The sequence below is a fragment of the Aptenodytes patagonicus genome, chromosome 11, assembly GCF_965638725.1.
Source record: "Aptenodytes patagonicus chromosome 11, bAptPat1.pri.cur, whole genome shotgun sequence".
Classification (NCBI taxonomy): Eukaryota; Metazoa; Chordata; class Aves; order Sphenisciformes; family Spheniscidae; genus Aptenodytes; species Aptenodytes patagonicus.
The window spans coordinates 23,676,816-23,699,550 of record NC_134959.1 but is presented as its reverse complement, the minus strand read 5'-3'; the positions used below and the strand labels follow the sequence as shown (position 1 = coordinate 23,699,550).

The window sequence follows — 22,735 nt, the reverse complement described above, 5'->3', positions numbered from 1 at the left end:
CCTCTGCGGCAACACGACGGCAGCAATCGGCTCCTGCCCTCTTGCGCATCTGCAGCTTGTATTTGGGAGCTGATCACAGACCTTCTCCCTTCCTCGACCCTGCCGAGTCTGAAGTCTCTCCTTAAGCTCCACGTGTTTCATTCTTTTTTCCCATTTTCTTTCCTGAGGCCACTCAGACCTTCTTCTGCTTTTCACATTGGGCTGAGAGTCTTCTTTTGTCTAAAGAATTCTTGCTGCATGTCAACAGCACAAACCTCTGGGTCTTCCAGCTGTCCGTCTCAGACTGATCCCTCACTGAGGACCCTGACGATTCTCCCCACCTCAGCACACCTCCCAGATCGCAGGACTGGCTTTCAGGCTCTGTCGGGTCCCTTCAATAGTCTTCTCCATACTTTCACTTTTTAATGACCACAGATCACAACTCTACTTGCCGATATCTGCCATTTGCACGAGAGCTCTGCTCCTCCAAACGGACTTCCACGGTTTTCTTCTTCTAGGTGGAGAATGAGGCCGTCGCCCACAGTCTGTTAGAAACTTCCGCGGTGCCTCAGGACCAGACAGCATCAGAAACAAAAAATTAACCTTTTAAATCTCCTATTTTTGCTGTGTCATCACGTTTTGTGGCCTTCCACAGTTTTGGAGTCATAACTTTATAATGTTGACTTTGCTCTGGGGCCCCACGCTGCATCGTTGATCGTTAAAGTTTAAACAAATGCTGCTTCTCCAGAGGTCAGAGTCCAACCCGGCGCGAAGAGGCAGCGGAGAAAACAGCCAGCCTGGCCTGGCTCACCGCCCAGCCTCTTCACAAGTGCTGCGCTGTCCCCAGGCCTCCGGAAGGGACCTCGGACCAGCTCCCGAGAAGGGATTCGGATGGTTCCTTTGCTCTGAAGTGTTCTTGCGTGGTCTAAACTTTAAGACGAGCGTTAAGGTCCTTCTGCACACCCCTCTCCCGTAACACCTCAGACAGCCGTATTTCACGTGCGGATGCTTTCCATCTCAGCAAGCGAGGGAGAGGCAGAGCCAGTTTTCCAAGACGCAGTCCCACCTCCTCCGCTGTCAGCTGCTGAAAGCTCAGGTGTGCTCACGCTCACCTGGGTGTTTGCACGAAGGGCAGCGACAGTGTCGCTTACAGAAGTATTGAGAAATAGACTTTTCTTCGCTAGCCAGGGGACTGGGTGCGTGGCACCATTATCTTTAGTACATTTAATCTATCGTGTAAGAAAGAATAAGCTCGCTACTATTTATCAAGCCTATTTGCTCCACGATGTATTCAGGGCTGTTCCGGGCCATGTAATCACATACTAGTCACTTGCTGAAGAACCAATAGATAGTGATGAATGAACTGCTGATCGAGGGGTGGGGTGAGACCTACCCAGCCCTGTAACTGTTTGAAGCTGGGCAGGTCGTGTCCACCCTCCCTGACCCATTTTCTTTCTGGCTGAAGAGGACTAGCGACACCCCGTTGTGAAGGGATCGCCCAGGGACTAAGGGTGAGAGCCTGAGCTTAAATGCAGCTCCCAAGCGAAGTGAGGAGGTCCCGAGTAAGGGACCCTTTTCACAGCTTTGCTGTTTTCCCAACAGGCCGATCCGGGTTACAGCTGCTTTATATCAGAGCTGGCCTCGAGCCCAGGCGCCCAAACCGCCGGCACCAGGGGAAGCAGAGGCAAAGCACTCGGGACCCTGGCATAGCAAATGGTGTCTTACCATGAGAAGAAACCAAGGCTGAGGCAGTTTTCCAAGCAGCCTCTGCCCGGTGCAGAGGACAGCTGCAGGAACTGCTGGGTCTCTTAAGATCCAGATGAATCTCTGGGGAACCATATGCCACTTGTGGCTACCTCAGGCAGGGAGTAAAGACATTCCTCCTTTTCCAAGCTTATGGTGGGTTCTCTGGTCCAGACTCCAGAGGATCCCACCACAGCCCCTGAGCCAGGGGTTTCCTCCAAGCAAAGCACTTCTGAAGACCTCAAACCAGCTCATTGCAAATAGCAGGCACAGAGGCTTAGATGGAAGCTGGGCTGGATGATTAGTGCTGACGGGAGTCGAACACAATGCCAAGAGAGGCACGAAGTGCAGAAAACACCTTCACTCCTTGCACTCATGCACCAGACCCAGGGACAAGTGGGTAGAGAGGGATGGGGGGGCTCTCTACTTGTGGGAGAGAGCACGGAGGAGCCAGTTTTCCTTCGAATGCTGCTGGACTTGGGCAGGGTGGAGGGGCACAGCCACCTCCTGCCCAGAACAGCCATCCCCATCACAGCTGAGCTGGCGGTGGAAGCCCGCTCAAGCCCCACTGCACTGCTGATCAGGCTGTGGGATGAGAGGGGAAGGACAAACAACCAAGCCTTTTGCTTCCCTGTCCAACCTGACAATTTAAAAAACGTTGACCAATGTACTTTTCACAGTCCGAGTATAGACAGAGCGCGCCCGATTTGGACTGAGTTTCAGAGACCATGAGCTTGATTCAGTTGCCCGAAGACAGACACTGGCTCAATTCTTGTAAGGTACTGGACTGTACTGGTCCCGTTTTGGGACTGTCAGGAAAGTGCATGGAGAAAGCATGAGGCAGAGGCTTCCCTGCTGTCCTGGTTTCGGCAGGGACAGAGTTAATTTCCTTCCTAGTAGCTGGTACAGTGCTGTGTTTTGGATTTAGGATGAGAACAAAGTTGATAACGCACCGATGTTTTAGTTGTTGCTAGGTAATGCTTACACCAGTCAAGGACTTTTCAGCTTCCCATGCTCTACCGACTGAGCAGGCTGGAGGTGCACAAGAAGCTGGGAGGGGGCACAGCCGGGACAGCTGACCCAAACTGGCCACAGGGACATTCCATACCATGGGATGTCATGCTCAGCATATAAAGCTGGGGGAAGAAGAAGGAAGGGGGGGGGACGTTCAGAGTGATGGCGTTTGTCTTCCCAAGTCACCGTTACGCGTGATGGAGCCCCGCTTTCCTGGGGATGGCTGAACAGCTGCCTGCCCATGGGAAGGAGTGAATGAATTCCTTGTTTTGCTTTGCTTGTGTGCGCGGTTTTTGCGTTACCTATTAAACTGTCTTTATCTCAACCCACGAGTTTTCTCACTTTTACCCTTCCGATTCTCTCCCCCATCCCACCGGGGGGGAGTGAGCGAGCGGCCACGTGGTGCTCAGTTGCCGACTGAGGTTAAACCACGACACCTGCAAAGTCTCTGTCTATTAGCATCTCTCTAACGCGATGAGACGTGCAACAAGCTCCGGCTAGGTCACTGCACGCTGGTTTCACAGGAACTGACTTCTCATTGCAAGGAAGGAGAAACAAAAGCAAAGGTGGTTCGGGTGCTGTCGACTCTGCCCTAGGCTTGCAGAGGCCACGCAGCCGTGTTCCCTGCGGGACTGCCCCCACGCAGCCTGAGCAGTCTCCTGGACGCAACTGCCAACCGGTCTACGCCCAGGGTTGAGCGGTATCGAGGATAACGGGAGAGTCCACTGCAGCTTGCAGATCCTTAAACCCCTGCAGAGACCTCAGCAAAGGGGTTTTTTTTCCCAAGTAAATCTTTCCCAGAAGAGGGCTTAAAATGCTCAGACTCTCCATGCAACCTCACTTGGGCCACAGTGTTTGGGCCCAGTGTCAGCTAGGGGACTCAAACCGGGTTCAGAAGCACTTTTCTGGGGATATTCCTCTCATGAGAGCAGCCAAAAGGCCTCAGCTACCTGGGTGCAGCAGTGCTGGCAGCACTGGCAGTTGACCATGGGGACAGAGCCACGTTGCCAGCGCCACGGGGACACCGCAGATCCCCACTGGCCTCTTTTCTGCCACCCTCTGGGGGCAGTTGGCTGGGTTATCCTTCCTTCTTCACCACGATGCCCTGAAGAGGGGCCTCAGAAGCACCAAGCAGGATGAATTTGCTTTCCCACTATTATACTTGCTAACAGGAATGTCGGAGGATGGGCTCTCACAGATGACACGGAGACATGCCCCATCTCAGAAACACTGAGGCGCAGGCTAGAGGACCAGCTCGCGAGTGGCTCGGTTTGACATCCATGTGTTGGAGTGGGAGAAGGAGGCAGGGATAAAAAGAGCACTTTATCACCTGATGGGTGGCAACGGTGCTGGGGAATTAAAACCCAACAACTTCTTTCCAGCCCCTCTTCTTTGTTAAAACCGAAATAGATGACCCTCCTCCTAAAACTGTGTTACCCCAACCAGCTGCTCAGTGATGAGAGCCCAGCCTCTCAACTGGTAGGACCTGGACAATTGACTGACACCCTACGAAACACACCAATATAAGACACAGGAAAAATCCTTAAGCCTGCAGTGGGACTTGTGCCTCCGTAGGGAACATCTCAGCCTCATGTCCTGTTTCTGAGGGATGCAGCAGGACGGGACATTAGTTGTGAGGGTCGGGTGGACCCAGGGGCTGCTGCATGGGGAGGTGGCTCTCACGGTGGGCAGTGAGGAGTTTTTAGAGACACCAAAGCTGTGTCCGCAGGACACCAGTGCCCACCAAGGTTACGTGGGGGCTGAGGGCAGCGTGGCAGCAAACAGGTGGAACATGCTCATATTTATACACTCAAGCGCTCCAAAATTCAGCAGTATCAGAATCAGGCTTTACCAGGCAGCAGGAAGCTACCAAGGCCTGTTCTAGAGAAACTAAAGCACTTGGGTAAGCACTTTTTTGTCTGTTTGTTTGTTTGTTTCATTTCTCTTTCATTTCATCCTCACAACATTTAACTAACAAGGTTTAAAAAAAAAATTGATGATCCCCTATTTTGGACGTGGGGAACCGAAGCATAAAAGCGGGTCAAGCAATGTCCACATTGGGAAGTATCCAACTGCAGATGCTTAGAGCTTTTCTTTTTTCACGGTTCACATTTATATTCAGAACAGGCTCCTACTGACTTCAGCTGTGGCTGCACATTAACTGTTTCCACACAGCAGATCACAGGGGATCCCCATTGCCAGGGCTCTTTGAAGAGAGCACCTAGGAAGAGCTGGTTAATGTAATTTGCCTGCAGTGTGCAGGATCTGTGTGGAATAGGTGGCCAAAACCCCCCATTCCTCAGTGTGGTTCACCGTGACTGTTTGTTTGTACCCCTCCGTCCTCATTTGCTACGTATCTGCCAATCTTCGCAACAGATGGAGCCGCGCTTCTGGTGACAAGTCACCTAACTGATGGCCTGAGCACGGAATGAGGCAGGAAAAGGAGAACGGGACCTTTAATTCAAATATATGCTATAAGGAGGGTTTCTGCTTCTCAGCATTCATTGCATAATCAAAGATTTATTCCTAGTAAATTCCAATTTCTGTATCGCTGTTCCAAACCAAAAGGTTCTCAAAGCATTTTTATATCCCAAGGCAAACTGGGGAGCAGAGACACAGCCGTGCAGTTGAGCTGTGGTGGAGCAGGATAAAGTTAGCGCAAATCACCTGATGCTATCACCAGATTGATATGATATCATTATTTATTTTCTGATTTATTTTTCGGTATCAGAGATGTTTTATCTAGTGTTTGTCAAACAAGGATGAAAATAAGCAACAGAAATAACGCTGCTTCTATAAATCAGAGTCGCTCAGTCATTACTTCACTGTTGAGCTCCTGGTCGCGCGCTCACCATAATGGGATTTTAATGTTCTTTGTGCATCCGGTGTTCCACGTAATAATTGAAAATAAAACATCAACGCCCACCCCCGGGCTGGCAGCAGAGCTGGTACATGCAGGTCCCCTCCAGACAGGGTCCTCCAGCTGACGCTGATGGTCCCTTTCCTGCTTTCCCTTTCCTCTCACGCCCCATTTTCCCATCCCTAGCCGCCACCAAACCTTTTCCTCGCTTTACTCCTTCCCACGCCTTTGGGCCAGCTGTTGAAGCAGGTACCTGACACTCATCATCATCATCATCAACAAGAAAAATCCCCCCCGGGCACCTCCATCCCCAAACTGCAGCCTACTCACCCGATTTATCGTGTCTGCTCATCACGGAGAGCACCAAATCAGGTGCATTTCTGGGCAGGCGATGAAGAGCATCTGTGAAGGATTCGGTACCTCCCTGGTAAACTGGGTCAATGCTGGGATTTAGGTTCCCCCCCCCCCCCCCCCCGATAGGGGAAAAACCGCATTGCAGTGCCGAAGGCGCTTTAGACACCACCCCAGAAATGCTGTAAGCCTTCTCCCCTGCACCCCAGCCTTGGGAAGAGACGGGGGTCCCCTCTGGCCCCCCCAGAGCATCGCTCCGGGAGCCGTCGCTCCTCCCCGCGGGGATGCTGGGGCAGGCGGGGGACCCCGGGGAAGGGGACGCGGTTGATGCGTTTGTACCGAATGTTAGATGAGAAGGAAAAAATACACCCCCCCACCCCCCCCCCCACCCCGGAGGTTGGGGCAACCCCCTCTTCCCGGCCAGCCCGGGGCCGGGGAGGCGGCGCCGGGCCGGTCCCGCCCCGCCGGGGGCCGGGGAGGGCGGCGATGGCGGCGGTGCGGGCGCGGACGGTGCTGCTGACCGGTTCCAACCGCGGCATCGGGCTGGAGCTGGTGAAGCAGCTGCTGGGGGCACCGCGACCGCCCGCCTGGATCTTCGCGACGTGCCGGGACCCCGAGGGGCCGCGGGCCCAGGTCAGTGCGGGGCCGGGGGCCGGGGGGGGGGGGGGGTGTCGGCAGCACCCCTGGGTGCAGGCGGGTGCGATTAGTTACACGCTCGGTTAGCTTCGCCGACGTGAAAAATGCATTGCGGTCGCAGGGGAACCTCGCGTCCGCGCCGTGCTCTGCCCGGTGTGAAAGTCCTCCGAAGGTCGGCTGTGCAGCCGGCGAAGAGTAAGCCGCGCCGCCCGTAAAACGGGGCTGCTGGGCTATTTGGGGCTGCGTTGGCTGTGCCCCAACGGGCCCTCCCGTGCCAAGCCTTCGCCCACGTGCGGCGGGCACGGCGCCGGCTCGCGCGGAGTTGGGTCCGAGGAGGGTGGGAGGCGGTGGTGGTGGCTGGGCTGAGCTGGTGTGAAATTGCAGTGACGCTGCTCTGGCCTGTTCTGCGACGCGTTACCGGTCTCCGCAAAATCGGGGGGGGGTCGTTAACTGGTGGAGCCTGAAAGCTGCTGTGGGATCCTCCTTCCCCTGCTTCCCACTTCGCTGAAGTGGGAGAGACTCGCACGTGTTGCTTCAGCAGGAAATCACAGGAGCAAAGCGTCACCGTGCTTCCAGCTTTCCTTAGGCCCAGCTTTGGTTTTCCTCTGCTTACTGTGACCCGCTGAAATACCAGCAGGGAGACGGTTGCTCTCCGATAGATCCTGCTGAAGTCCACGACCGCAGGAGACTGTGGACGGAGTGACTCTCCGTCAGGCCGGAGCCACATCGCTCCTCCTGCCCCTTTGTGCCTGGATCAGGTGTTGGGGTGGGTGAGGCGGGACTTGGGCTGGGATGGTGCGAGGCCGTAGAGGCTAGCAGCTGGGCAAAACGGGGGAGAAGAAACGTCTGTTGGCCACCACAAACCATTTAGATGGGTTTTCCATCATTTCCTGTGCCCAGGGGGAATGTGGGAACATGGGGCCGGGCGGGGAAGCCCAGAGGTAACTGAAGGTGGACCACAGCCAGCGCCAGCAGCTCTCCCACTCCCCGTTGGTAGGATGAGTCCCAGGGGAAGTGTCCCTTCACAAGAAGCCACCAATTTGCATTTCCCCTGCAGCATTCTCTGTGGACTTGTTTGTAAGAGGTTTTTAGCTCTAAAAGTAATAGTTTTGGACACACTGAATATGGTGTTTTGGTTTCTGTCATCTAAAACCTGCTATAGTTGAAGAAAGCTCAGAGCAAAGAGCTGCTAGGAACCGTAAAGTTGAAGGTTTTAGCTTTTATCCCTTTTGGCTTCTGAATCCTCCGAGTTTGGTGAAAATAATCTATAAAAATGTGCAAAAGTGCTTCATTTCACGTGGGTGGGTGAGACGTAGTGTCCAGAGCAGAGTGGATCCTGGGATTGGGCTATTTGGATCCACATGTGACTTCCCCAAATGTCGAGTCTGATGTTGGCACTCACAGCCATTCCTCCTCCGTCTCACTTCCAGCAGCCTCTGGGAGACACTTCGGGCCGTATCCCCGGCCAGTTTGCATCATTTCCCGGGTGAGCTGGTCCTTAATAGTTTGCTCTCATCCTTTCCTGTGGCTCTGGCCGGGTTGTGCACGTAGACCCTTTGGGAGAGTGGCCATAGTATCTTGCAGCTGTGGCTGTGTCACGCTCTGAGCACATGCACGTTGCTTTGTGGAGCCTAGAAGAAGCCTGAGAACCTAGGCAGGTCCCCAGTCCAGCCATTCACAAGCGCTGAGTAACATCTAGAAGATGTTTCCCTCAGGGTGGACCATCGCTGGTGCCCCAGGATGATGCTTGGCATCGCCTCTGCCTCGCGCCGATTGTTTCCATGTCTCTTTTTGTAGGAGCTGAGAGATCTGGCATCCAAACACCCAAACCTGGTTCTTGTGAAGCTGGGTAGGTGCGCTCTGCCTCTGAGCTGGTAAATTTGTGGCTGCCGGCCACACTTGCCCCATTTCTCCTTCCCTCCCTCCCTGCCTTCAGGCTCTACGTGGGGATCCAGTTCTTCAGAGCTGCTTCAAGTCCTGCTGCCAAAAGCCCAGCTTCTCCAGACCTGTCTCAGCCCCAGTACCCCGTTCCCTGGAGCCTCCTTGCCCCGTGGCCACAGGACCAGGAGGTTCTTGAGACCCATCCTGGGTGGCCTTCAGCTCCCCCAGCTGAGTGGCTGACTCCTTGCTCTGCCACGCAGCTGAGCTGCCTTGATCCCAAGTCCCAGGCGAGACCAGGAGGGCTCCGGGAGGAAGGCAGCTCCCGTGGAAACACCGTACAGTCGGCCCAGAGCTTGGGCAGGAGCCATAGGACCTTGCAGAGCCATCCCACAACAGGTCCCAGCACAGCCCCCGTGGGGACCGTCCCCCCCGAGACTTCCCTGGGTTCTCCAGAGCTTGCTCAGGCATGGCCTTTGTCCTCTGACAGGAGGCTGTGGCTGCTGGTGCCTGACACAGTATGGGAGCCACAGCAGCGCTTTGCCACCGCGGGGCTGTCCCCGGAATGGCTTTGCCTGGTGGGCTGCCCCAGGGCAAGGGTCCTTCAGCTGCTGGTGGTGGGGCACCCTGTGCATGGCAGAGGAGGCAGTTTTGGGATGAGTTGGGGCTTGTGGGTGCCAGGGTGCTCTGAGCTGGTTGCACAGCACCATCTGGTGCCCACAGATGGAAGGCCACCCAGGTCGAGATGCATAGCTGTTCCTCAGCATCTTAACCTCCCTCTTCTCCCAGGCCTCCTGGCTGGACCCCATGGCTCTCAAACCCTGTTCTCTTCCACCGCAGATGTTGCGAATCCCTCAGCTATTACTGATGCAGCGAAGATCGTGGAGGGGAAGCTGAACGGCACGGGCTTGAACCTGCTGATAAACAACGCTGGCATCTACACCCCGGCGGCGTCGCTGGAGACGGTAGACGCTGAAGAGATGATAATGACATACAAGACCAATGCGGTGGGGCCAATGCTGATGGCCCAGGTATGGGTGAAGCTCTGGGGATGGAGCTCGCCGTGGAGGGGGAATTTAGCCCAGCTTGAGGGTAGCCCGGGCTGCCTGTGGTCACGATGGAGATCTCGGAGTGCTTTGCCAGGTTTCCCAGGGCTGCGGGAGGGAGGGGGCAGTGCTAAGCCTGTGCTCCGAGCCGAAGCCCTCTGTAGCCCCCCTGCGTTGCGCTGGGCTAACTGGGAGCAGGCAGGGCCACTGCAGCAAAACACCCGGGCTCTCTTGGCTTCCCGCTGTTCCTCCTCATCCTCCCTGCTGTAGGCAGGCTGGGTTGCAGTTGCCATAAACGGGGCGAGCTCGAGGCACAGGCGTCCCACAAAGTTGCTTCTCCCCAGGCGTTCCTGCCCCTGTTGAAGAAGGCTGCCCGGGAGAGCACAGAAAAGGGACTGAGTTGCAGCAAGGCAGCCATCATCAACATCTCCACCATCATGGGGTCCATCGAGAAAACTCCCGAGTCCTACTTCAAGCCTGTCATCTCCTACCGCTGCAGCAAGGTATGGAGACTGGGGACCTGCCTGCGCTCGGTGGGAGTCGGAGCTGCCCCTGGCCAGGCCTGATCTCAGGGCAGCACCTGAGATTGCGAGATGGAGGGACTTACCCATGCTGATCGCTGCCTGAGCTCCCTGGGCACCTCCATGCCCAGCTGCTGCCCACCTAGGGGACACACGCGCTATCTCTTGAAAACCTGGCATTGCTTTTTCTCCCTTGCCATGAGGCAGTGATGAGAGGGGAGCCTGGTGCGTGGAGCTTTCTACTGCCCATGGCTGATGCTTCCTTCCTCCCCCAGGCTGCCCTCAACATGCTTACCAAGTGCCAGGCTCTGACCTACGGGGAAGCCGGGATCCTCTGCGTGGCACTTCACCCCGGCTGGGTGAAAACCGACATGGGCAGCCAGGAGGTGGGTTTCGGCTGAGCAGGTCAAGGGGGGGGACCCATGGGTGGAGACCCAAGCCTGGCAAACTTGCAGTGGCATGGGAGGTGCCTCGGGTGGCCGGGATGGCTCTCGGGAGGAGGGATCCATGTGAGAATGAGTTGCCTCTCAGGCTGCAAGTTGCCTGCATCTGTGCTGGGCCACTGCAGGACACGTGGGTGCTTCCCGGGAAATAGCATCAGCACATATCCATGGTAAGCAGGAGGCCTGTTCAGGGGGGGAAAGGCTTTGGGCAGCCTGGAGATGTGCAGAGAACCTGAATCCAACAGCGCAGGGAGGAGAGGAGCAGCACCATCCCATCCTGTGCCCCCTTCCTCGAAGAGCTGCCGGTCCCTGAGGTCTCCACTCATCCTGCAGGATCCCTGTTTTGGGGTGGGGGTGGTTCCTGCAACCCTGGAGTTTTGAGAAGGCAGCACGTAGCACCCTGCTTGCAGCAGGGATCTTTTACGTGTCCTATTGGTTTAAGCCTGTAGCTGGCTTCCCAGCCCAAGCCACCTCCATCCAAGCCATCAGTAAGCATGCAGATACCCAACCATCCTCCCATGTGATGGACCCATCCCACCTCCCGCGGCTCTCCTCTCGGTCTGGGTGGAAGGAGCCTTGCTGCCGACGTGCATGAGCTGAGCAGGTGCTGGTGGCTGGCTGGGAATGAAGGTGGGGTCTCAGCCCTGCTCCTCACTCGTGCCTGTTGCAGGCTGACCTGACGGTGGACACAAGCGTGCGGGGGCTGCTGTCTGTACTGCCGATCCTCTCCGAGAAACACAGCGGGACCTTGCTCAACTGGGAAGGTAAAGCTATTCCTTGGTGACCACTCTCTGTCCCTGCAAGGGACCCCACAGTGCCAGGGGACTCGCTGGGTGCCCTGGAGCACCAGGATGCTCAACCCTCTGTGGTCTGCAAGGGACCTACTTGGGACTCCACCACGGGGCGTGCAGGGCAGCCTGTGATCCCTGCCTTCATATTGCTAACAAATAAAGTCAATTAGTACCTGTGCCTTCTCCCAGCTGCAGTGCCCCCACCGAGACTGTCTCTGCCCTGGCCTGGAGCTGGCCCCTGCGAAAAATAACCTGGCATTATAGCAGTCTGCCTGCCTTGCCTTCGGCTGCTCTGAGCAGAAGGAAGGTCCCAGGGGGTATGTAACCAGCCCAAAGCCCTGCTGTCCTCCCTGGCTGCTGAGCGTGCCCAGGTCTGCCTGGTCTCTGCTATGCTTCCACCCAAAGCACGGTGTCTTTGCTGCAGACTTCTTGGGGGAACTTTGTGCTGGACACAGTGTCCGTGGGAGCAGCCTCGGGGCTGGAACAGGAGGAACAGTAGCACCACAGTGCAGTTCTGCAATCCCAGGCCAGCCCTTCCCAGTGGAGCCCCAGCTGGGCACGGTTCCCCTGGGTGGGGGAAACCCGGTCCCGTGGGGGAGCACAGCACGGGAATGGCGCTTCTGCAGGATGGAGAGGCTGAGAACCTCTGGGCTTCTGCGTGGGTCGGGCAGTCCTGGGCTGCATGAATTTGCCCAGGAGGTGGTAACGTCCCCAAAGAAAAGGACTTTGGGGTGGTGCTGGGTTTTCCCAGGAGGGTTCTTCCATTTCTGGAAAGAGCTTCTCTTTGGGGGGATATGGGGAAAAGGAGCCGAGGCTCCTTCAAAACCATGTCTAGTCTCAGGTGGGCAGAGCAACCTGGCTTGCAGGAGAGGCAAACCCACTGCTCCTTCTCTCAGAGGCCACCACCTCCTCTTTCTCATCTGGAGGATCAGCTGAAGCACCTCTGTCCCTCTGGGTCTGGCCTTTTCTGGGGTTGTACCTCTCCCCCGGAGCGGGGGCTTGCCTGGCAGCACCAGCTTTGCTGGGAATCTTGAGGCCACACACCACTAGGCACAGGAGCCCCCTCATTTCCCAACCAGGAGCACAAATGCTGCAGTCCCCCCACCCAGGCTTCACCCCCCCCAAGGCAGACAGAGCATCGGGGCAGTCTGCTGGGCTCGGGCCACGTCTATGCCCCGCCGAGGCAAGCTGTGCCCCAACAAGCTCCAACAAGCCCTGGCACCCGCAGCCTGGTGAGTCACCGGCACCAGTGAGGTTTTTCTTCCTCACCAGCTCCAGTTCCTCCCAAGCCAGTGGCATTTTGGTAGCCGAGACTTTCGAGAGGCCGGGAAAGGGGACAGCAGGGAGCATCTGCAACCTGGGTGCCAGCCTGGGCTTGGGGACAGGGTGCCCGTGGCTGGAGGTAGCAGCGCTGCCAGAACTTGTGAGCTTGGACCCCTGGCTCCCTGTACTCCCTTCTTGGGGGTCTCAGGCAGCCCAGGTGCCCGGCCAGGGATAGGAAGAGATGCAAGATGCCCCTGTGAAGTTCAGGGGCGCTGGGAGCATCCCCAGATGGAGAGGGGGTCCCTTACTCTGCAGGCACTTTCCATAATGGATGGGCAGGTCCTTTCCGGAGCAATTGCAGGAGCTGGGACACCTGGGTCCAACCTGGGTCCCACTTCTCTCCTGGAGCTGGGGCTCCGCTGCCCCATCTCTGGCACGGGGCTAATGCCAACCCCCACCTGGCTGTGCCAAAGGAAGCCAAGCCCCTGGGCTGTTTGGAGCTCGCTGTCTTCCCCATGCCCAGGCTGGCATGCACTTTTCCAAGCCTGTGCTGTGCTTTGCAAGGCCCTCCGGAGATGGTGCTGCCAGCACCGCTGTGGGGAGCTGTACCCACGCAAGGCACCCACTGCTGCATGGGTGCTCCCTGGCAGGGAGACGCTGGCCTTGGCTTTCTCCTCCTGCGCTCAGCATCTGCCCAAACAAACCGAGCCGCGCTGGGGATGGGGAGCAATGCTGCTGCCCCAGCTGAGGGCTGCTTCATCCTCAGGGAAGCTCCGAACCATCTGGGCTCTTCCCAGCCACCTGATTTCCCACGCAAATGCTCAGTCGTCTTCGCTCTTTTCTTTCCCAGCTCCTATCTGTGGCCAGAGGAGTGGTGCTGGGGGCACCTGCCTGGGCATTTGTCAGCGCTGTGATGGCAGCAGGAGGAGAGAAATCCCTTGTAAGGAATGGCTGAGGGGCAGGAGCATGGGTGAAGGGCCTGATTCTGCAGCTGTAGGGCTGTGCTCAGCCCAGCGCTGGCTCAGAGACATGGCCAAGCCTCCACCAAGTGCCCTTCCTGCCCCTTGGCAGAGGTTCTCCTGCCCCAGTTGCTCCGCACAAGCCAGCTGGAGCCCGGCCAGTCACTGCGGGCTGGCTCCATGCCCATCTATCTCCATGTTTCTCCCTTCTGCCCCATGCCACGTGCTGGACCCTGGGAGATGAGCTATGCCAGGGATCCCACCATCGCTTGCAGGCAGCTTATAGCCCCCCCATCATCATTGCGAGCCCCATGAGATGGATGCAGCTGCTCCCCTGGGAGAAACAGGACTGCTGAAGGCTGGGACAAGTTCCATCAGCTTGGCTGATGGTCTGCAGCGCTGGTGACACAGGATGGCTGCCCACCTGCTGTGGCAGCAGGATTTTGGCTGAGCCTGGGAGGCTGACAAGATGCTGTAAGCATCTCTCTCCGGCCTCCTGGGAAGTGGGACATCACAGCGTGGGCAGGTCACCCGGGGCGTGGGTAGCCCTGTGTGCCAAAGGTGGTGGGAGGAGGAATGGGAAGCTCTGCAGGTGAAGTCCACTCTGGCGTTACTAGAAGCCCAGCTGCTGGGGATGAGAACAAACCTCGAGGGGCTGCTGGACGTTGAAGCACCATGAGCATCAGCCTGTAGGAAGCCCAGCGCAGTAGTCTTCCCTTTGGGTGCCAGGACAGCAGGCTAATTGCCATGGAGAGCCAAGTGGCAGCAGGTCGGTTGATCCCATTTTTCAAGTCAACAGGAGACTGGCGCAGCACCACCCAACTTGGACCTCTGCAACTGGGAATCACCCCTGGTTAGTGCTTTGCCATCACAAGTGAGGCCAGCTGCTCCCAGGAGCCCATCCTTCCACCCTCCAAGGCTTATCCCAGGGGGCACACGCTGGAGCTGAGCTGCCAGGAACTGTGCCGGCCTCGGTAACTTGGTGGCCAGGGATGCCCGAGCACCTTAAGGTGCTTCAGGACACGTGTTCCTCAAGAAGCCTCAGTGAGGGGCCAGATGGGCAGGTCTCCCTGCTCAAATGCTTGCCAACTGCTGTCGGCTTTTCCTTTGCACACATTCCGGGTGTTTGTGCTCATGCAGCTGATTATCTCCCCGTTTCCTCTCCTGCCTGATGTTTCCTGCCTCGCTCACTCCCTTTTGCTGGCTTTGCCCTTTGTGTCAGGCTTATCTCCCGGCTCTGGGCAGCGTCAAACCTCAGCGTCCCCCCTGCCCACCGTGATGGAGCACCGTGCCCTGTGTCCTTTCACTGGGCTGCAGCACAGTGCCCCAGGAGACACTTGAAATGCCAGCTTCACCTGGCCATCGAGCAGCTCCTTGGGAGCACGGGCAAGCTGGGACAGAGCAAGGATGATTTAGGATCCATCTGCTTTTAGCAGCTGATCCATCTTTATTCTGAAGCTGGGGGACAGATGCCACCTGGACCAGCACGTTGCCTGTCCTATAACATGCACGTCACTGCCGCAGGGGGCTGCTGGGTCCAGCAGTAGGGAGATCTGGACAACCCCTCGGGGACCCTTCACGTAAGGGCTGCACAAGGGCACGGGAAGCTGGCTGGGGACTTCCAGGGACCATGGGCGGGCAGGTTGTCACCCAGAGCAGCTCAGACTGCCTCTGCCAGCCCCTGTGGGGCTGCAGTAGTGTCTGGGGGCAAACACATCTCTGCTCTAGGGAACCCGGGCTCCAGGGACCAACCTCAGTGCACGTCTCGGTGGTGGGAAAGGCACATATTTTCCAGGGTCTTCCACCAGCCACCCTTTTTCAGACCAATAGCCACTGCCAAAGATTTGTTGCACCTGGAGCTCGGGCCAGACATGTCTATGGGTCAGGACAGGAGTGGGAAGGACATGGGGAGTCCTGGCAGGACTTCCCAGGATCAGGGCAAGACCCATTTTGAGAGGCAACCTCCCACGCCCAGGTGGGGCAAACAGCAGCAGGCAGAACCCCCGCGAAAGGCAAAGCCCACTCCAGGAGGAGAGGGGCAAAAGAGGAGACTGGGAACAGAAAAGGGCTGCTCCTGTGACACAGATGCGGCTGCGGAGGTGGAGCAGCAGGCAGGAGGCAGGTCACAAACAGCCAGCACACGAGGAAGTGCTGGGACACCAGCGGAAGGACGGCCAGTGTGGCCAGGGCGGCCAGTCGCAGCAGCCCCAGGTGCAGCAGACCTTCGCTGGCCAGTGAAGGACCGGGAGCAGAGGCAACCAGAACTGCAGGGACCTCAGCCAGGACCTGGAGATCCCCTCGGCAGGAGTCTTCTTCCAGCCAAAACAGCTCTTCGTTCTGCCAAGGTGCGAGCACTGTCCATGGCATGGGGGGACGGGGCAGCAGGATGGTCATGGTGGGGACATCTCCGTGCCAGGTGGCACTGCAGTCCTGTGGCTCAGAGCTCCGGGTGACCGTTCCCAGAGCCACCAGCGGTGGGGTAGACTGATGCTGGGAAGGCTGGATCATCTGGGGACCTGCAGCTCTCTGGGGGTGCAATGCCGGGAGGGTGCTGGGGCCATCAAAGTACTGGGACCCAGCCTGGGTGCATGAGAAATGCGGCTCAGGAGGAAGCACATCCCAGTCCCTGCAACGCAAGGGCTGCCAAGGAAGCCAAGTGGGGCCAGCAGATAACGTGCTGAGGCTTCCTCCAGCACGCCGCAGCTGCGGGGCCAGGGTTACTCGGTCGCTATCTGGCCCTGCAGAGCCCCGTGCATCCCTTCTCCCTCTGCTGTATTATTGTTAAGCCAGGAGGAAGCAGCTTAGCAAGTCCCACCTCAAGCTTTTAACCCGCTGCTGCCTGGCCTGCTGCTCTCTGCTCCAGTCAGCCAGAGCTGGGAGGGCTCCACGGCTGCCCTGGGAGGACGGTTTGGTACGGGCGGCTTGCTGCAGGCTTTACCTCCCCGGGGACCAGTGGCAACCCCCGGCAGGTCTCCCCCGAGCCATGTCGTCTCCCCCGGGTTTCCCACAGCCACCCTTGCAAAGGGTGGACGCTGTCATTGTCATCGCAGTGTGGAGAGAAGGTCCTGAAGGCTTTAGGTGCCGATGATTCCCTCCTTGCTCTCTCTTCCCCCTTTTAGCTGGTCGGATCCTGCCTGGTGCTTCCTCTGGAAGCCCCCCTGGTCTGCTGGGGGGGGGCACCACGGAGGCGGCAGCTTTACCAGCTTTGCACAGATTTAACCCAAATACCTAATAAACAGTTTGGAGGAAATCCGTCTTGAGGAAGAAAATTGCAGCACTTCACCAGCTTCGTTTGAAGAGCCGGGGTTTAATTGAACCCCAGGGTCTCTGGAGGTGCCACTCCCTGGGTAAGTAGAAATCAGACAGACATCTCGGCAACCTTCTCCAGATTGTCGTCTTCTCCCACAACTGAACTCGTCCAAATTGTCCCCCAACTTCTTGTCTGGCAGGGAGGGGACCTCAGTGTCCTGTCAGCACAGGCTGGGGCTGTGTCCTCCCCAGCGCTGGCCACCGTGGGACGCCTTTCCCGAGCATCGGTGTCCATGCAGGAGCAGAGCTAGGTCACCCAGCCGCTGAGCCTACCAGGGTGATGCAGAGATGCTCCATGCTCTCCTGCAAATACACCGCATATGTTGACGTGCCCATTGCACGCCCTGGTGCCCCATGTGCACCCCCGGCGTAAAGCAGCGGTTCGCCTGGGCCAGCCTGCTCCATGCCTTGGGGACCTGGCACAGCCACACAAGTGGATCATCCAGAAAACCCAGTGCCACCCTTTTGGGAGCTGTGCAAGCCATGCTGTCACCCAAACTCGGCACAGGAGCGTGCACGCATGGGTTGCAGCGAGGTGCTCACCGTCCCTCCCACGGCTGGGCTTCTGCCCGTGCCTTTGCCCCCAGCGGTGCCCACAAAAGGGGTGACGCTGCCAGAGCAGGTCCTTGGCCGTAGGACCCAGTCCCGCTTTAAAGGGTCCTGCCGGGGGGTTTGGTGCAGGTCAGCCTCTCCCCGCCCGTCCCCAGGCACCGGCTGGGCCTGAATTTCCAGCTGTTGCAGAACAAGTTCCCGGGAGGCTGCACCCGGAGCTGGCATCACGCCGAGCTGCCGGCGTGCCTGTCCGGCATCGTGAGCGTGCACAGGGGGCCACGGGGATGGTGGACGGGGTTAAGCTGCCCAGGGCATGCCATGGGCTGGGGCAGCCTTCCTGTGCTGCTCACCTGCAGGACAGGGCTCGCTAGAGGAGTCGTCCCCTTGGTCCCCAGCACGTCACCACCCAAATGCATCTGTGCAAACCTCATGGGTGGCACAGGGACTTCAGGCATGTCCCTGGAGACCAGCAGGTACCATCCCATCCTCTCCAGCCACAGGGTTTGTATCCCAGCCTTTGCCGGCGACGCAGAGCAGCGTGGCCAGGACGCCCACTCAGGTCCCAGCCCTGCTCCTCTGGAGCAACCTTCCCCCCTTGTTGGCTCCAGGGAGAGGACTGAGCCCCGGTGATGGCAAGAACAAGATCCAAGCTCATTTCGATGAGCTCTCTCCCCAGCGTCCCTCTCCTTGGAGCCAGGGAAGTGACGCTGGGGAGGAACTTGGCTCCTCTTGTTTGTTATTACAGGATAAAGTTACCCTTTAAAGCAGAGCCAGTGCTGTCAGGGCTGCATACCGTCCGGGAACATCGCTCCTTCCCAACGGCTCCAACACACTTGTTACTGCGCTCACGTGGAGCCCGCTCCCAGCCCTGGGCACAGCGAGGGGGATGCAGATGGGGGGATCCAAAAAAGAGCCTTGAGGCCCTTTTCCCATCCTGGGAAAGTCGGACGCAAAGGGAAAAGGCCTCTCTCTGGAGAGGGAGAGCTCTCCTGGCTCTGGGATATGTGGGGAAGAAGGAGCAGAAAGCAAGGGCAGGAGGAGCTGGATGTGGCTGGAGTACACTGGGGGTGTCTGCTGTCCCCCCGGAGAAGGGCCAGGGATGCTGCCCTTGCTGCGGCTCAGCTGGGGACTCTCTTGAGGGGACAGACTGCTGGTTCCCACCGGGGAAACTGTGCACAGGCAGGGCGGTGGCGTGCCCCTGGCACCCATCTCGCCACCCAAGTCCAGCGCCAGCTCGGCAGGTAGCACTAGCTCCTGGGACGGCGCAGAAAGTGGGCTGGCTTCCCCTTCGAGCTCCAGCCTCTGTCCCCAGTGGTCCCAAATCCAGGGGACCTCCTTCCTCTGTAAGCTGGCACCCCAGGAGACACCCCAGCACCCCAAGACTTTGCAGACATGGGGGTTCCTCAGCAGCACCCTGGCCATCCCACCCGCACTAGACCCTCTGGAAGGGGCTGGGGGCTTGCTTAGGGCTTGACCCCCCCCCGCACGGAGCCATGACGTGCCTGTGGGGTGGAGGGGAAGGAAGCCAGCCCGGTGGAGCTGAGCCAGGGAGAGCTTCCTGGCAGCGAGCTGCAGCCTCCAGCACCTTCCGTGCTGCTGCAGATGGTTCCGAGCGGGATAGAAAGCAGAGGGCTGTGCGAGCCCTTTCCAGCCATTCCCCAGCCTCGTGCCGGTGGGGAGGCAAATGCCAGCTGGTGACGCAGCGCCGGGGCCCTGACACCACCACCTCGACGGGGTGTCGGAGGGAAGCCTGACTCATCCCCGGCAGGAGAATATGAGACTTGCACATGTAAACAGAGCTGGCCCCGGCGCGCCAGGGCATGTGACAGATACAGGAGAGACCGGCTAGAGCCATGGCCCGGGGCTGGTGGCATCGACACATGTGCTAGAGGCATATGAGAGGGGGCTGGCCTGCGGAGAGCCAGAAGCTGTCTGCTCCCACCCCGTCCTAAGGCTCAGGGGAGCATCACTTGGGTGGGGAGGATGGGGCAGGATCCGTGCCATCAGCATGTCCCTCCTCTGCTACCCCTGCCCCACTGGCGGCTTTTAGCAACTAGTTTTACCCCCGGTCTGCCTGTTTGGCTGCCACCGCTTTCCTCCAGGGACACCCTTCCCAGCGGGGACCAATTTGGACCAGCAGTACAGGACAGGCAGAAGAGGCGCAGGATGAGGGCAAAGCTCCTGAGATGCCACCTCATGGTGCCAGCTTCAGGAGCAGAGTGCAGCTTGGGGTGTCGGGAGGTCTCCCTGCATCTTCTCTTCTGCAGGGATGGAATGAGCATGGAAGTGCCAGGCTCGGGTGCACGGAGGGTCACCGGGTGCCTGACCCCGGCTCTGGGACACGGGATCACTCGGAAACCTCCCAGTTGTCCGACGCGCTCTCCAGCACGTGATTTCCCCTTGGGTTTATATGTGCCTTGCTGCGGGATCTGGGCTGGGAGAGCTGCAGGCCAGCGGGGAGAGGAGATGATTACAGCCACTTCCTATCCTTGCTTACCCCGCGCAGCCGGTTTCATTTCCTTAATCCCCATCCCGGAATTTTCTTTGTTGTTTTCTTTGGAGGGGAGGGATCGTTTGCTGAAGGCTGGCGCTTGCTGCAGGGAGTGCTTTCATGCTCTGGGAGAGCAACGTGGGTGCCCGCTGGCTGCCCCTGCACGGAGCCGCTCTGTGCTTTTGGGTGCGGCGGGTGCTGCTCACGAGGGGACGGGGACCCCACCTCGGCGGTGCCCGGGACCACCGTGGAGCGAATCAGGGTACACGTGGGGTCCCCTGCGCTGCTCGGGGAGGACCGTGTTCACATGCCTTTGCAAACAGCCCTGCCAAATTTGCAAACTCAGCCCTGCCAAAGCACCCCGTGCCCCGAATTGCCTTTTCCTCTTGCATCCCCTACGGCACCGGCGTGCCTGGCCTGGGCCAACTTCGGGGCAAGGTATTCCTGCAGCAGCCGACTCGATGGGCTGAGCTTTACCTGGCGCGATGCTGAATCCTCAGGCTGCTGATGCTGCACCGTGGTCCGGCCATGCCAGCCTCCCCGCCGCCGGCCGTCTGTGCTGAGCCAGGCTGGTTGCTGGGCTTGTCCATGACCTCAGCTTTCCTGCTCCGTGTCGGACGGTCCCCGAGGGGCTGCAGGAATCTTGTGAATCATGAATACTTTTGGAGTGATTCCTCCAGGGTGTGCATGAGATTGTTCCTACTGTGCCTAGGCGGGGACAGCTGCCTGGTTGCAGGAGGTGATGTGGTCCCAGGGGACGGTCAGCCTCCTAAGCTGAGCTGGGGCTGAGCTTGGAGATGCTGCCTGCCACCTTCCCGGGATGGAGAAGGGAGCTAGGAGAGGGGACAGCTGGCTGGTGGCCGGAGAGTCTGGACTAGCCCATGGTGTCCTGGAGCCCCTTGCCCTCCTTGGACCATGCTGGGACTGAATCTGATGCAGTCGCAATCTGGATGTTCTGGCTTTGCTATGAAGCCCAGGCTCGGGTGCCTGCTTGTCAGACAGAGGGTCTGGGCGTGCTGACCCAGTGCCAACCAACACTGAGCAGGTTTGTGACCACTCCAGGGATGTCCTCGCCTCCCTTCTCCCAGCCCCATGAACATGCAAAGTCCTGGGACAGGCAGCTCTGCCCCACGGAGAGGGACGGGCTGGGTCAGAGCTGCGCCCCAGACTGCTGCCGCTGCGTGCTGGCCCCGAGCGTGCCGGGGAAGGGTTTCCAGCAGAGCTCAGAGAACCTGCTGGCACAGCCTTTCCCCACTGTCGGCCAGTTCCCGAGCGCGGCCGAGGCTCCGGTGAGTCAGCTGGAGCAGCAGCTCACATTGCTCACGCTGCACCAGTGCCGCCCTGGCTCCCTTAGCTTTTTCCCAGGTTGTGTTCCCCAAAAACACACACCCGGAGGGATGAGGAGCCCAGCACCAGGGTGCCGGGATGCTCAGCTCCAAGCCTGCGGCCAGGGATGGCAGCAGGCTCTGCCGAGCTGAGGCACCTCAGCCGCTCTGGGGTTGATGGCTGAGCTCCGAGTGTACTCAGCACGCGTGGCTCTCCCGGCGCAAGGCTTGAAGGTCTGGCCTGCGCTTACTGCCTTGCTCCAACGCTGAGCAGGAATGCTGAGCACGCAGCAGCTCCAGGGCGGCCGTGGAGGGAGGCAGGCCTGGAGCCAAGCGCTGGCCTCCTGCCCTCCGGAGAGAGGGGAGAGGAAGACGTGGCTCCAGGCCCAGCCTGCAGTGAGAAGAGCAATTTGGGCAGAGACCCGCAGCGCAGGGGTCCACTGATGGCTCAGACCTTTCTCTGCATCGCAGCAGGCATATGCAGGCAGCTGGCACAGCCGGTTGCTGAAGCTGCCAGGGAGAGGGGAATGGGCTTAGGGTGGTCCTGGGCCACCAGGCTCTGGCAAGGTGCGATCCTGTGCTGGGAGGTGCTGAGGGATGCCAGCCGGTGCTCAGACAGGGTGCCCTTGCTCTCAGGGACTCCTGCCTGCACCAGCACCCAGCTGCCCAGCGAGGGCAGGGACTGCCGGGAAGCCTCCTCCCCATGCTGGGAAGGTTAACCCCTGCCTGCCGGTGGGCATCGTCCCTCCTTAAAACCAGGAGAGGGGTTTTGGGGAGCAGGCAGGCAGGGGGGGTGCTGTGGGGACTCGGGTGCTGAGCCTGCCCATGCTTTTGTTTGCAAAGCTGGTCTGCGCCGAGCAAGCTCCCAGTGACCTAGAATAGCCCGTGCGGTGCGCCAGCCCGAGCCTTGGCAGAGGGAGTGTTTAGCTCAGTGTACCCAGTCTGGCAAGGGCAGGCAGGCGTGTGGCTGAGGGGAGGAGTGCTGCAGGCAGCCCTGCTGGCCCCAGCCTCCGAGTGGTCCCCTCTCCTGATGCCTGCAGAGTGATACAGCTGCTCCCCATCCCGGCGGCGGCCGGGAATGGTGGTTCACCTTGCAATGATGATGCATAGGTAAGCGTGGGTCAGTCCACCTCCAGGCACCCCAAATCTTTACCAAAAGGGTGGTCAAACACTGGAACAGGCTTCCTGGAGAGGTGGTCGATGCCTCAAGCCTGTCAGTGTTTAAGAGGCATTCGGACAATGCCCTTAATAACGTGCTTTAACTTTTGGTCAGCCCTGAAGTGATCAGGCAGTTGGACTAGATGATCGTTGTCGGTCCCTTCCAACTGAAAATATTCTATTCTATTCTATTCTATTCTATTCTATTCTAAACGCTCAGTATCCGAAGACCCACCTTGCTGCGAGGGAGCAGGTAGGACCAGCTTGGTGGTCTTCAGTTGGGGTGGGTGAGCCCAGGCAAGCTGTGGTGGGCATTTAGGCAGCCCACCGAGCCAGGCTGGGGGCACGAGGAGGATCGGATGCACCCACGCAGAGCTGGCATGGGTGGGTGCTCCCAAGTGCCTGCTTTGCCGCGC

The 22,735-nt window shown here is 58.7% G+C and overlaps 1 protein-coding gene across 1 annotated transcript; it reads left to right on the top strand.

Annotated features, from left to right (window-relative positions):
* Positions 1-6,422: 6,422 nt before the first annotated feature.
* On the top strand, positions 6,423-11,439 carry LOC143165774 (C-signal-like). Its single transcript, XM_076349519.1, has 6 exons — positions 6,423-6,580; positions 8,381-8,432; positions 9,302-9,492; positions 9,852-10,010; positions 10,304-10,414; positions 11,142-11,439. The coding sequence occupies exons 1-6, from the start codon at positions 6,434-6,436 to the stop codon at positions 11,253-11,255; spliced, it is 774 nt and encodes a 257-aa protein (XP_076205634.1). The 5' UTR covers positions 6,423-6,433; the 3' UTR covers positions 11,256-11,439.
* Positions 11,440-22,735: the final 11,296 nt, after the last annotated feature.